Below are 12,826 nucleotides of genomic sequence, written 5' to 3' on the forward strand. Positions count from 1 at the left end.
GAGTAGGTTTTTTGAGAAGGGGTGCAACTCTCGCTCTCTTGGAGACAGAAGGGACGTAGCCAGCGGTCAAGGATGAGTTGATGAGCGAGGTGAGGTAAGGGAGAAGGTCTCCGGAAATGGTCTGGAGAAGAGAGGAGGGGATAGGGTCAAGCGGGCAGGTTGTTGGGCGGCCGGCCGTCACAAGACGCAAGATTTCATCTGGAGAGAGAGGGGAGAAAGAGGTCAAAGCATAGGGTAGGGCAATGTGAGCAGGACCAGCGGTGTCGTTTGACTTAACAAACGAGGATCGGATGTCGTCAACCTTCTTTTCAAAATGGTTGACAAAGTCATCCGCAGAGAGAGAGGGGGGGGGGGGGAGATTCAGGAGGGAGGAGAAGGTGGCAAAGAGCTTCCTAGGGTTAGAGGCAGATGCTTGGAAGTTAGAGTGGTAGAAAGTGGCTTTAGCAGCAGAAACAGAGGAGGAAAATGTAGAGAGGAGGGAGTGAAAAGATGCCAGGTCCGCAGGGAGGCTAGTTTTCCTCCATTTCCGCTCGGCTGCCCGGAGCCCTGTTCTGTGAGCTCGCAATGAGTCGTCAAGCCACGGAGCAGGAGGGGAGGACCGAGCCGGTCGGGAGGATAGGGGACATAGAGAGTCAAAGGATGTAGAAAGGGAGGAGAGGAGGGTTGAGGAGGCAGAATCAGGAGATTGGTTGGAGAAGGATTGAGCAGAGGGAAGAGATGATAGGATGGAAGAGGAGAGAGTAGCAGGAGAGAGAGAGCGAAGGTTGCGACGGCGCAATACCATCTGAGTAGGGGCAGAGTGAGTAGTGTTGGAGGAGAGCGAGAGGGAAAAGGATACAAGGTAGTGATCGGAGACTTGGAGGGGAGTTTCAGTGAGATTAGTAGAAGAACAGCATCTAGTGAAGATGAGGTCAAGCGTATTGCCTGCCTTGTGAGTAGGGGGGGACGGTGAGAGGGTGAGGTCAAAAGAGGAGAGGAGTGGAAAGAAGGAGGCAGAGAGAAATGAGTCAAAGGTAGACGTAGGGAGGTTAAAGTCACCCAGAACTGTGAGGGGTGAGCCATCCTCAGGAAAGGAACTTATCAGGGCGTCAAGCTCATTGATTAACTCTCCAAGGGAACCTGGAGGGCGATAAATGGTAAGGATGTTAAGCTTGAATAGACTAGTGATTGTGACAGCATGGAATTCAAAGGAGGAGATAGACAGATGGGTCAGGGGAGAAAGAGAGAGTACAGGTGTGCCAAGCTTGTAGCGTCATACCCAAGAAGATTCAAGGATGTAATCGCTGCTTATGTAAATGTCATGTTTCCATTTTTTTTAAGCAATGCAAAAATGTCTAGAAACCTGTTTTTGCTTTGTCATTATAGGGTATTATGTTTAGATTGATGAGGGGGGAAAACTATTTAATCAATTTTAGAATAAGGCTGTAACGTAACAAAATGTGGAAAGGGTCAAGGGGTCTGAATAATTTCTGTATATGTACTGATGTGTGAGTAACTGTCAGTAATGTGTGTAACTGTCAGTAGGACCTTTTTTTTGTCCTATTGTTCTTATTTCAAATGTGTGTAGTTCAATCCTTGAGCTGTTCTTGTCTATTGATGTTCTGTATTATGTAATGTTTTGTGTGGACCCCAGGAAGAGTACCTGCCTCTTCAGCAACAGCTAATGGGGATCCTAATAAAATACCACAACAAAAAACAGTGAGGAAAGTAGAGGATGGCGAGCAACGGGTAAGGGAGCCTGAGAGGATCCCTGTGAGTATCGGGCCAGTACAGAGTAACCCAAACAGTTTGTGCTTTAGTACGGTTGACTTCTTGGCATTTATTGCTATGGTCATTACTGTACAGGTGGAAAGGAAATCCCAGAAGACTGATTTGGTGGTAGAAGCAGCAGAGACGTTTTGGGTGTTGAGATTTTAGTGCAGAAGAACTACAGGGGGATTTGAGAGAAGGGGTTCCAGCCTCCCAGGGTGACGGACTGGTGTGGGATGTTAGGGCCAAAGTAGTGTGAAGGGGTGGTGGATTTGTTGGGGATAGTGGTGTATATCTAGGGGTAGATAGTGGTGCAATTCATTTTTTTCCCAATTTTACTTTTTGTGAACAAATGTGCAATTCACACTCCGACCTGTGAAGGGCAGCAATATGCAACAAAGCGTATGGTCTGCCGGAAAACAACTATTTGCGGTACTTTTCCACTTCCTTTTTCTACGGCGCTTTTAGAAGAAAGTTGTGACTCGGCTTATTGGCCGAATTAAAGCTGCCGTTTGGTCGTCACAATCTCAAAGGTGAGATTCGAATAAGACATATAAAGATGTATGAACATGTCATGTTTACAATGATGTTTAGGGTAAACATAATGTGAGATGTACTCGAGTGGATGTTACTGCCACCGCCGTTAGCTTAGCAGATTGCTATCTGCCACCTGGCTAACGAGCTAGCAAGCATGCCCATTAGCTTGCCATAGTGTCCATATGGAAACAGAACGTAGTTGTGCTCACTTGTTGATGTCCCCGATTAATATCCCCTTACTATATTTTGGTGTTGTGACATTTTTGGTTAGCTAAGTTAGCTAACTAGGTCGCCTGCTAATATAATACTAGCTGGCTAACGTTAGCAAGCTTAGGCTAGGGTTTTGTAGATAACGACGTTAGCTATAACTTTGGACATTGCATTCTCTGCATGATCATTACTTATGCAATATGCAAATAGTCTATCAATAGCAGTTTCTTAGCATTCCAATGGTTATGTGTCCTGGGTCCGTGATGACTAGGCCACTGCGCAAACTGAAATGCCTATCAAATGTTAGTGCATTGCTGAGTGAAAACAGTGCTATTCATTGACATTGTCTGAGACCCTGCGGCCTAGGTTACTAATCTGATCATCCACTTGCGTATGTACACCACATTTCTATCTAATATACATAGTATAAGGTAACTAGATATTGTTCATATCTGCGTTTTCATTTTAAATGTTTACAACATCTGCCCTAACCTCAGACCATGGCGAAGTTCCATGCCCCTGAGATCCAGGACAATCCCTCTGGATGGGGTCCCTGTGCTGTCCCTGAGAAGTTTAAGGACATGCCCTACCAGCCCTTTAGCAAAGGAGACCGCCTGGGAAAGGTTGGTCTTCCTCTGCTGCCTCTCACCTTTAATTATAAACAGCAGTTTGCCCAACTTCAAGAGGAGGAAATTAGGCTGACTGATTTACTTTTCTATCTATCTGTGCAGGTGGCTGATTGGACAGGAGCAACCTACCAGGACAAGAGATACACAAGTGGGTTAAATTGTATTTTAGGATTCACGATAATAACATCATATGGTGTAAACATAATCCAGAATATATTGCCTATTCTAAATGTCTATATTCAATATTGATTTTGAGGTATTTCAGACCATTGATGCCATCATTTGACATTTGGTTGTATGTTTTGACAGACAAGTATTCATCTCAGTTTGGGGGTGGTAGTCAGTATGCCTACTTCCATGAGGAGGACGAGACGAGCTTCCAGCTGGTGGACACTGCCAAGACGCAGAAGACTGCCTACCAGAGGAACCGCATGAGGTTTGCTCAGGTACAAGACTAACCTGCTCGACCACACACACCCAGTACCCCAAAAAGGCTTTTCTGTGTCACATTTTCTATAACAGGATGTTCTGTTTTTACAGAGGAATCTGCGCAGGGACAAGGACCGCAGGAACCTGACCCAGTTCAATATGCAGACCCTCCCGAAGAGTGCCAAGCAGAAGGAGAGGTGAGCTGCCTGCAGTTGTTTAGCCAATCCACTGCTAATGTGGCTTTCTAAAACACATGTTGTTCTGGTTTTCTCTATAACTCTGTCTTATCTCACGTGGTTCTGTCCAGGGATCGCATGCGCCTACAGAAAAAGTTCCAGAAGCAGTTTGGCGTTCGTCAGAAGTGGGACCAGAAATCCCAGGTATGGGAAGATCAACAATGCATGTGGATTGTTTTATCAGTGCCTCCACGGACATCTGAACCGTATTGTGATACTCCTCAGATAACATCTGATGTAGTCGTATGAAGTTTCTGGCAACAGCCTTCACAAACACCTGCTAACGCTACCATACGTGCCTGTCTCTCCTCCCTCCCCTTTCCCTTTCCCCCCTCATACCTTTCATTTCAAGGCCCAGTTGAAACCCCGGGACTCGTCGGTGGAGGTCCGGAGTGACTGGGAGGTGAAGGAGGAGATGGACTTCCCCAGGCTGATGAAGATGAGATACATGGAGGTGGAGGACCCCACTGACATGTGAGTGACTTATCAACACTGCATCTGTGCTCAATCCAGGGGAGAACGACTGCCCCCTCGCATTGAGTTCAAGTTGATGGACGACCGCGGTACTGCAGGCATTGTTTCCACAAAACAGGATCCCCCATTATAGTGAAAGGGGAAATGGTTCTCTTTGTGGTCAGTATTTGTGGATGTATATAAACACAATATTCAATTCAATTATGGCTTCTATTTCAGCAGATGTATGTCCTTGAACAAATTACTTTAAAATCACAGACAAAGTTATAAGAATAATCTAGTTGCTAATGGCAGCATGCAGTACCTCTTTCGGCCTTCAACTTGAGTTACTCTATGAGAGGGAGCAGCATTGAGCTCGCTTTCAACGTCACTTCATAGAGTAGGTTTCCAACAACTCCTCTGTGTGAAAGGATGGTGACATGCTGAAATGACACTTCCTTATCATGAAATGCGCCACTGAGTATTCTCATAGGAAACAATGGGGTGATGTCATCGATGGCTTTGTCCATATTTTTTACAGTGTCTCAATCACACAGTTCAGAACAAACCCCACAGTCTGAATAGCATGATGTTCAAGCTGCTTTTCACCTGCATTGAGTCTAGTCTGTTTTTTTTCCCTTTTTGTTTCTACTGGAAGACAATATTATATCCACATGAAGTCAATTGATTTTCTTTCTCCCTCAGTGAGTGCTGTGGTGCGTTGGAGTACTACGACAAGGCCTTCGACCGCGTCACCACTCGCAACGAGAAGCCTCTCAAGAGCATCAAGAGGATCTTTCACACAGTCACCACCACCGACGACCCGGTTATCCGCAAGGTACACCCTCTCAATTCCACACTTGTACAGCACTGTGCCAGGTACAATAAGCCAGAGCAACATATTATTGATTCAGTCCTGCTCTGATGTAAATCCTTCCCTATACCCTCCTCTCTGCAGTTGGCTAAGACCCAGGGCAATGTGTTTGCCACTGATGCCATCCTGGCCACCCTGATGTGCTGCACGCGCTCAGTCAACTCCTGGGACATCATTGTGCAGAGAGTGGGCAACAAGCTCTTCTTCGACAAGAGAGACAACTCTGACTTTGGTGAGGCTATCTCAAGTTAATCTATTCAGCTGTTGGTCCATCTATGACTGGTCAAGGAAGTCTTGTTTACTAGTGAATCAGTAGTTATACTTTTTATCAAACTCTCTAATATTTAAGTCTTCTTGTCATAATGCCAATGTTTAGGGGTGCGTTCGGTTTTTGTGCAATCGGCTCATCTATCCATCTGTAACTGTACGTGTCAGATCTGTTGACGGTGAGTGAGACTGCCAACGAGCCACCACAGGATGAGGGCAACTCCTTCAACTCGCCCCGTAACCTGGCCATGGAGGCTACCTACATCAACCATAACTTCAGCCAGCAGTGTCTGCGCATGGTAAGACCACTACAATTATACACCAATGGACATGTCTAGTGACATTCCTTCAATGTGAGTGTGATGTGGGAAAAGTCCAACCATTTCTGCCATTGTAAAGAATACATTTGAATTGGATGTTAATTCTTTCAGTTCTAATAGGATGCCGTGTCTTTGTTTCCCCTCAGGGCGGGGAGAGGCACAAGTTCCCTAACCCCAACCCATTTGTAGAGGAGGACATAGACAAGAGTGAGGTGGCCTCTGTTGCCTACAGGTGGGTACTGACCCCTGCTGCTCTCTCATGCTGCTCTCACTACTGCAGACCATCTAATCAGTCAGACCATCTAATCACAGTTAGTTCATTTACATCTGTAAGTCGTCTTTTTTTACAGTTTTTTGGTACTCGTGTTTTTAAATGGATCCATGTGATGTGTCCTGCTGGACTCTGGGTTAGTGTTGAGGGCTGTAGCTGTGTAGACCTGTAAACTCACCTGTTTCTGTGTCAGGTACCGCCGCTGGAAGCTGGGGGAGGACATTGACTTGATTGTACGCTGTGAGCACGATGGAGTGATGACCGGGGCCAATGGAGAGGTGTCCTTCATCAACGTCAAGACCCTCAACGAGTGGGACTCCCGGGTAAGAGGAGGAACGAGTGATGACAGAAAAGACAGTAATAGATATTTGATACGATCTCTGGGGATGAAATGCTTAATGTTGTTGAATGTTTTGTTCTTGTCTTAAGCACTGTAATGGAGTGGACTGGCGTCAGAAGCTGGACTCTCAGAGAGGAGCTGTTCTGGCCACCGAGCTGAAGAACAACAGCTACAAACTGGCCCGCTGGACCTGCTGTGCCATGCTGGCTGGCTCAGAGTACCTCAAGCTAGGGTCAGTGCGACTATATACTGTTCACAGCAACCATTTTTCCCCCTTCAAATTGTCCATAAATTCACTTGGTTGTGAGCTGAATAACTTGGTACATCCTCTGTTATAAAACAATTCAACCGTCCTCCATCAGTTAAATCCCCTGCCTTCCTGTCTCCAGGTACGTGTCTCGTTATCACGCGAAGGACTCTGCGCGCCACGTGGTCCTGGGAACCCAGCAGTTCCAGCCCACTGAGTTTGCCAGCCAGATCAACTTGAGCATGGAGAATGCCTGGGGCATCCTCCGCTGCGTCATCGACATCTGCCGCAAACTGGAGGAGGGAAAGTACCTCATCCTCAAGGACCCCAACAAGGTGAGCCTGCTGACCATTGAGCCTCTGTGACCGCTGACCATGGAGCAGAGCATGCACTTGACTGTTTCTGTAGAGCGCTGCCAATGACTTGAAAGACTAGTACTTGTCTCTGCAACTTGTAGTAGTTGATTTCCCCCATTGTCTGACGGTGTCTGCACACAGAGCTCTAGAAATGTTAGTGTTCCTTACAGAGAGTCAATATCATCATTGTTGGTTTGTGTGCTTTTGCCAACAGCAAGTGATCCGCGTGTATAGCTTGCCTGACGGGACCTTCAGCTCAGATGAAGATGAGGAAGATGATGATGATGAAGAGGACGAGGAGGAGGAGGAGGAAGGTGAGGACTGCCACCATTGCACTATGCGGTACCTGTACTATGTTCACAGGGAATTTGGAAAGTATTCAGACCACTTCACTTTTTCCACATTTTGTTACGTTACAGCCTTATTCTAAAATTAATTAAATAACTGTTTTCCCTTCATCAATCTACACACAATACCCCGTAATAACAAATCGAAATCAGGTTTTTAGAATTATTTGCACACAAAAAAAGCTCTATCTTTTTAAGTATTCAGAACCTTTGGTATGAGACTCGAAATTGAGCTCAGGTGCATTCTGTTTCCATTGAAAACAAAATGTATAACAATAACAAATAATTAAAGAGCAGCAGTAAATAACAATAGCGGGGCTATATACAGGGAGTACCGGTATAGAGACAATGTGCGGGGGCACCGGTTTTGAGGTAATATATACATGTAGGTAGAGTTATTACAGTGACTATGCATAGATAGTAACAGAGAGTAGTGGCAGTGTAGAAGGATGGGGCAGCAATGCAAGTAGTCTGGGTAGCCATTTGATTAGGTGTTCAGGAGTCTTATGGCTTGGGGGTAGAAGCTGTTTAGAAGCCTCTTGGCCCTAGACTTGGTGCTCCGGTAACGCTTGCCGTGCGGTAGCAGAGAGAACCGTCTATAACTAGGGTGGCTGGAATCTTTGACAATTATTTTTAGGGCCTTCCTCTGACACCGCCTGGTATAGAGGTCCTGGATGGCAAGAAGCTTGACCCCAGTGATGTACTGTGCTGTACGCACTACTCTCTGTAGTGCCTTGCGGTCGGAGGCCGAGCAGTTGCCATACCAGGCAGTGATGCAACCCATGCCACATCTTTTCAGTCTCCTGAGGGGGAATAGGTTTTGTCGTGCCCGCTTCACGACTGTCTTGGTGTGCTTGGACCATGTTAGTTTGTTGGTGATGTGGACACCAAGGAACTTGAAGCTCTCAACCTGCTCCACTACAGCCCCGTCGATGAGAATGGGGGCATGCTCAGTCCTCCTTTTCCTGTAGTCCACAATCATCTCATTTGTCTTGATCACGTAGACATTTTTTAAAACATTTTAGTCATTTTAGCAGACGTTCTTATCCAGAGCGACTTACAGTAGAGTGCATACATTTTTATTACATTTTTACATACTTGCCCCCCGTGGGAATCGAACCCACAACCCTGGCGTTGCAAGCGCCTTGCTCTACCAACTGAGCTTCAGTGGGACGAGAAGTTATTGTCCTTGCACCACACGGTCAGGTCTCTGACCTCCCTATAGTCTCTCATCATTGACGGTGATCAGGCCTACCACTGTTGTGTCATCGGCAAACTTAATTATGGTGTTGGAGTTGTGCCTGGCCGTGCAGTCATGAGTGAACAGGGAGTACAGGAGGGGACTGAGCACGCACCCCTGAGGAGCCCCCGTGTTGAGGATCAGTGTGGCGGATGTGTTGTTACCTACCCTTACCACCTGTGGGCGGCCAGTCAGGAAGTCCAGGATCCAGTTGCAGAGTGAGATGTTTAGTCCCAGGGTCCTTAGCTTATTAATGAGCTTTGAGGGTACTATGGTGCTGGATGCTGAGCTGTAGTCAATGAATAGCATTCTCACATAGGTGTCCCTTTTGTCCAGGTGTGAAAGGACAGTGGAGTGCAATAGAGTTTGCATCATCTGTGGATCTGTTGGGGCGGTATGCATGTTGGAGTGGGTCTAGGGTTTCTGGGATAATGGTGTTGATGTGAGCCATGACCAGCCTTTTAATGCATTTCATGGCTACAGACGTGAGTGTTACGGGTCAGTAGTCATTTAGGCAGGTTACCTTAGTGTCCATGAGCACATGGACTATGGTGGTCTGCTTGAAACATGTTGGTATTACAGACTCAGACAGGGAGAGGTTGAAAATGTCAGTGAAGACACTTGCCAGTTGGTCAGTGCATGCTCGGAGTACACGCTCTGGTAATCCGTCTGGCCTTGTGAATGTTGACCTGTTTAAAGGTCTTACATCAGCTGCGGAGCGTATGATCACACAGTTGTCCGGAACAGCTGATGCTCACATGCATGTTTCAGTGTTACTTGCCTCAAAGCGAGCATAGAAGTTATTTAGCTCATCTGGTAGGCTCGGGTCATCATCCTTCAGATGTTTCTACAACTTGATTGGAGTGCACCTGTGGTAAATTCAATTGATTGGACATGATTAGGAAAGGCACACGCATGTCTATATAGGGTCCCATAGTTGACAGCGCATGTCAGAGCAAAAACCAAGCCATTAGGTCGAAGGAATTGTCCATAGACCTCCGAGACAGGATTGTGTCGAGGCACAGATCTGGGATACCAAAACGTTTCTGCAGCATTGAAGTTCCGCAAGAATACAGTGGCCTCCATTCTTAAATGGAAGACATTTGAAACCACCAAGACTCTTCCTAGAGCTGGCCGCCCGGCCAAACTGAGCCTTGATCAGGGAGGTGACCATGAACCCGATGGTCACTCTGACAGAGCTCTGGAGTTCCTCTGTGGAGATGGAAGAACCTTCCAGAAACACAACCATCTCCACAGAACTTGTGGTGGTTCATTTCTTTACTATCAAATGAGGAGGGACAAACTTATCACACAAGTCAGAGTTATACTTAAACTAAATCTTTAATAGTGAGAGCTTTGCAATAGCAATGGCTGGTCGACAAATCATCATTTGATGATCCGTTGAGGGCGCCGATACAAAAGTACAAAGGTCTTTTATAGTCAAGATACACCCCTCTCAACCTACATGACGAACAACAGATATATAGAGTGGGTCACAAGGTTAAGATTTGTATGAAAGATACCTATAATACATAGCAGACACTATCTGCTGTGTCAACAGTTTTCATTCTATAGACCGGTGTCTGGTCCTGCTACTCCAAACTGGAACCATCTCACCCTGGTACGGTATAGCACAAACATTACCTCATGCTCTGGAATGCTCTTTAGGTTTTATCACCCTAAAGACATTGGGAGATAACACTGACAGGAGATTTACAGAGGCCCATCCTCAGTAGAACACACACACAATAGTTAAGAATACTCTATTCTGTCGAATAAAACAACCATTTGATGCAATAAAAGTATTATAACATAATCTTGCAATTTTTCCTCACACACTCCACCAATCAGGCCTTTATGGCCAGAAGGAAGGCACTCCTCAGTAAAAAGGTGCATGACAGCCCACTTGGAGTTTGCCAAAAGGCACCTAAAGACTCTGACCATACGAAACAAGATTCTCTGGTCTGATTTAACTATTTAGCCTGAAATCCAAGCATCATGTCTGGAGGAAACCAGGCACTGCTCATCAACTGGCCAGTACCATCCCTACAGTGAAGCATGGTGGTAGCAGCATCATGCTGTGGGGATGTTTTTCAGGGCAGGGACTGGGAGACTAGTCAGGATCGAGGGAAAGATGAACAGAGCAAACAAAGTACAGAACCTGCTCCAGAGCGCTCAGGACCTCAGACTGGGAAAAAGGTTCACCTTCCAACAGGAAGGTCTAGAGACCTGAAAGTAGCTGTGTAGTGACGCTCCTTATCCAACCTGACAGAGCTTGAGAGGATCTGCAGAGAAATGGGAGAAACTCCCCAAATGCAGGTGTGCCAAGCTTGTAGCAATATACCCAAGAAGACTCGAGGCTGTAATCGCTGCCAAAGGTGCTTCAACAAAGTACTGAGTAAAGGTTCAGAATACTTATGTACATGTGAAATCCCAGTTTTGTATTTTTTATAAATTTGCAAAAATGCCTAAACCTGTTTTTGCTTTGTCATTGTGGGGTATTGTGTGTAGATTGAGGGGGGGAAACGATGTTACTGCCTTATTCTAAAATGGATTACAATGTGGAACAGTGAAGGGGTCTGAATACTTTCCAAAAGCACTGTATATATTACAATGTGTGGCCAGTGGTCTCTGAACATTTTAAATGATTTATGTGATTGTATTCTGTCTAATGGTTTGTAAGTAATGTGATTAATAGTTGAGTTTTTGTACAATACATTTTGCATGTTCTGAATGACTTATGTTTACTGATTTTTAAAGTCCTTTTCTCTCCCCCTTATTTCTCTCTCCTCCCTGTCCTCCTTTTCTAGATGAACAAGAACCCTAAGGTGTGGCAATTGCACTAGTGACCAGGTGGCCTGCATCACACAGAAAATACTCCCTCATTACATTCAAATAAAGATCTGAGAAACTGTCTCTTGTTTCCATTTATTTTGTATTTTCTCCTACTAAAAGGAGAGATCATTATTTTCTTACTGAAAAATAATCACTAAGCAGGCATGAGTCATCAAAATGAGTCATGATGAGGATTCCTATTCTGCTCATCTGTGAAGTGTATATATTGTTGATAGCATTTGAGTATTCTGGTATATTTAGATACTTGACCTTTCTGTATAAAGGTTGAGTGAATGGTTACTGGGTAGTTGGTGGGCAGAGCTACATAAATCTGACTGCTGATCTATGTCCCAGATTACTTCTGAAGGGGGTTAAACCAAGGTCTCATACCTTTTTAAAGGGTTAATCAATTGTGTTGCAATAAACTGTAAGGAGACCTCTCTGTGTGTGTGTGTTAACACCTGTTTTGAGTGTTGTGCCCTTCAGACACTATCAGAAGGTGGAAACTGCCTAAGCTCAGACTCTTGTCTGGGCCCCACTGTGGCTGAGGTTCTGAGAACACAAGGCTGCCAGAAGATGCTTTGACTCGTTCACCTTGATGAAAGGTCAAGTTTTGGTCAAACCCACTTCTGAGCTTTTAATTGCTGACAAGATGGTTGCTGCTGTCAGGGGGAGGTTAGATTTATTAAAATGTTGCAGGGAAAGTCACGCAAGGAGGACTGGGGAGGCTATATGAGTTACAGGATGTCTTAGATATTTTGCAGAACCTGGGGAGAGCTATCATGTACTGTATTCTGTACCAACTTCTGCCTACAATTGTATTACTAAAGGAGAATTTTAAATGTTTCCTTTCTACTACCAATATACAGTTGAAGTCGTAAGTTTACATATGCATCTGAGCTCTTCGAGTGTGCGGCTTTCCTTTATTTTCTGGAAGTTTACATATACCTTAGCCAAATACATTTAAACTCAGTTTTTCACAATTCCTGACATTTAATCCTGTTAAAAAAAGTCCATGTCTTAGGTCAGTTCGGATCACCACTTTATTTTAAGAATGTGAAATGTCAGAATAATAGTAGAGAGAATTATTTATTTCAGCTTTTATTTTTTCATCACATTCCCAGTGGGTCAGAAGTTTACATACACTCAATTCGTATTTGGTAGCATTGCCTTTAAATTGTTTAACTTGGGTCAAACGTTTCAGGTAGCCTTCCACAAGCTTCCCACAATAAGTTGGGTGAATTTTGTCCCATTCCTCCTGACAGAGCTGGCGTAACTGAGTCAGGTTTGTAGGCATCCTTGCTCACACACGCTTTTTCAGTTCTGCCCACAAATTTTCTATGGGATTGAGGTCAGAGCTTTGTGATGGACATTCCAATACCTTGACTTTGTTGTCCTTAAGCCAATTCGCCACAAGTTTGGAAGTATGCTTGGGGTCATTGTCCATTTGGAAGACCCATTTGCGACCAAGCTTTAACTTCCTGAC

The 12,826-nt window shown here is 45.1% G+C and overlaps 1 protein-coding gene across 2 annotated transcripts; it reads left to right on the forward strand.

Moving 5' to 3' along the window:
- The first annotated feature begins 2,009 nt into the window (after nt 1-2,009).
- On the forward strand, nt 2,010-11,421 carry LOC106601562 (eukaryotic translation initiation factor 3 subunit D). Of its 2 annotated transcripts, none has more exons than XM_045715262.1 (16): nt 2,010-2,282; nt 2,994-3,119; nt 3,228-3,273; nt 3,435-3,571; nt 3,666-3,751; nt 3,862-3,934; nt 4,143-4,264; nt 4,949-5,081; nt 5,202-5,349; nt 5,553-5,683; nt 5,851-5,936; nt 6,169-6,298; nt 6,405-6,547; nt 6,705-6,897; nt 7,133-7,232; nt 11,316-11,421. In XM_045715262.1, the coding sequence occupies exons 2-16, from the start codon at nt 2,997-2,999 to the stop codon at nt 11,330-11,332; spliced, it is 1,668 nt and encodes a 555-aa protein (XP_045571218.1). In that variant the 5' UTR covers nt 2,010-2,282; nt 2,994-2,996; the 3' UTR covers nt 11,333-11,421. The 2 variants fall into 2 exon arrangements, with proteins under 2 accessions (XP_045571218.1, XP_045571219.1); XM_045715263.1 differs by having other exon boundaries at nt 4,149-4,264.
- The last annotated feature ends 1,405 nt before the right edge of the window (nt 11,422-12,826 follow it).

Source organism: Salmo salar, chromosome ssa03 (assembly GCF_905237065.1).
Source record: "Salmo salar chromosome ssa03, Ssal_v3.1, whole genome shotgun sequence".
Lineage (NCBI taxonomy): Eukaryota > Metazoa > Chordata > Actinopteri > Salmoniformes > Salmonidae > Salmo > Salmo salar.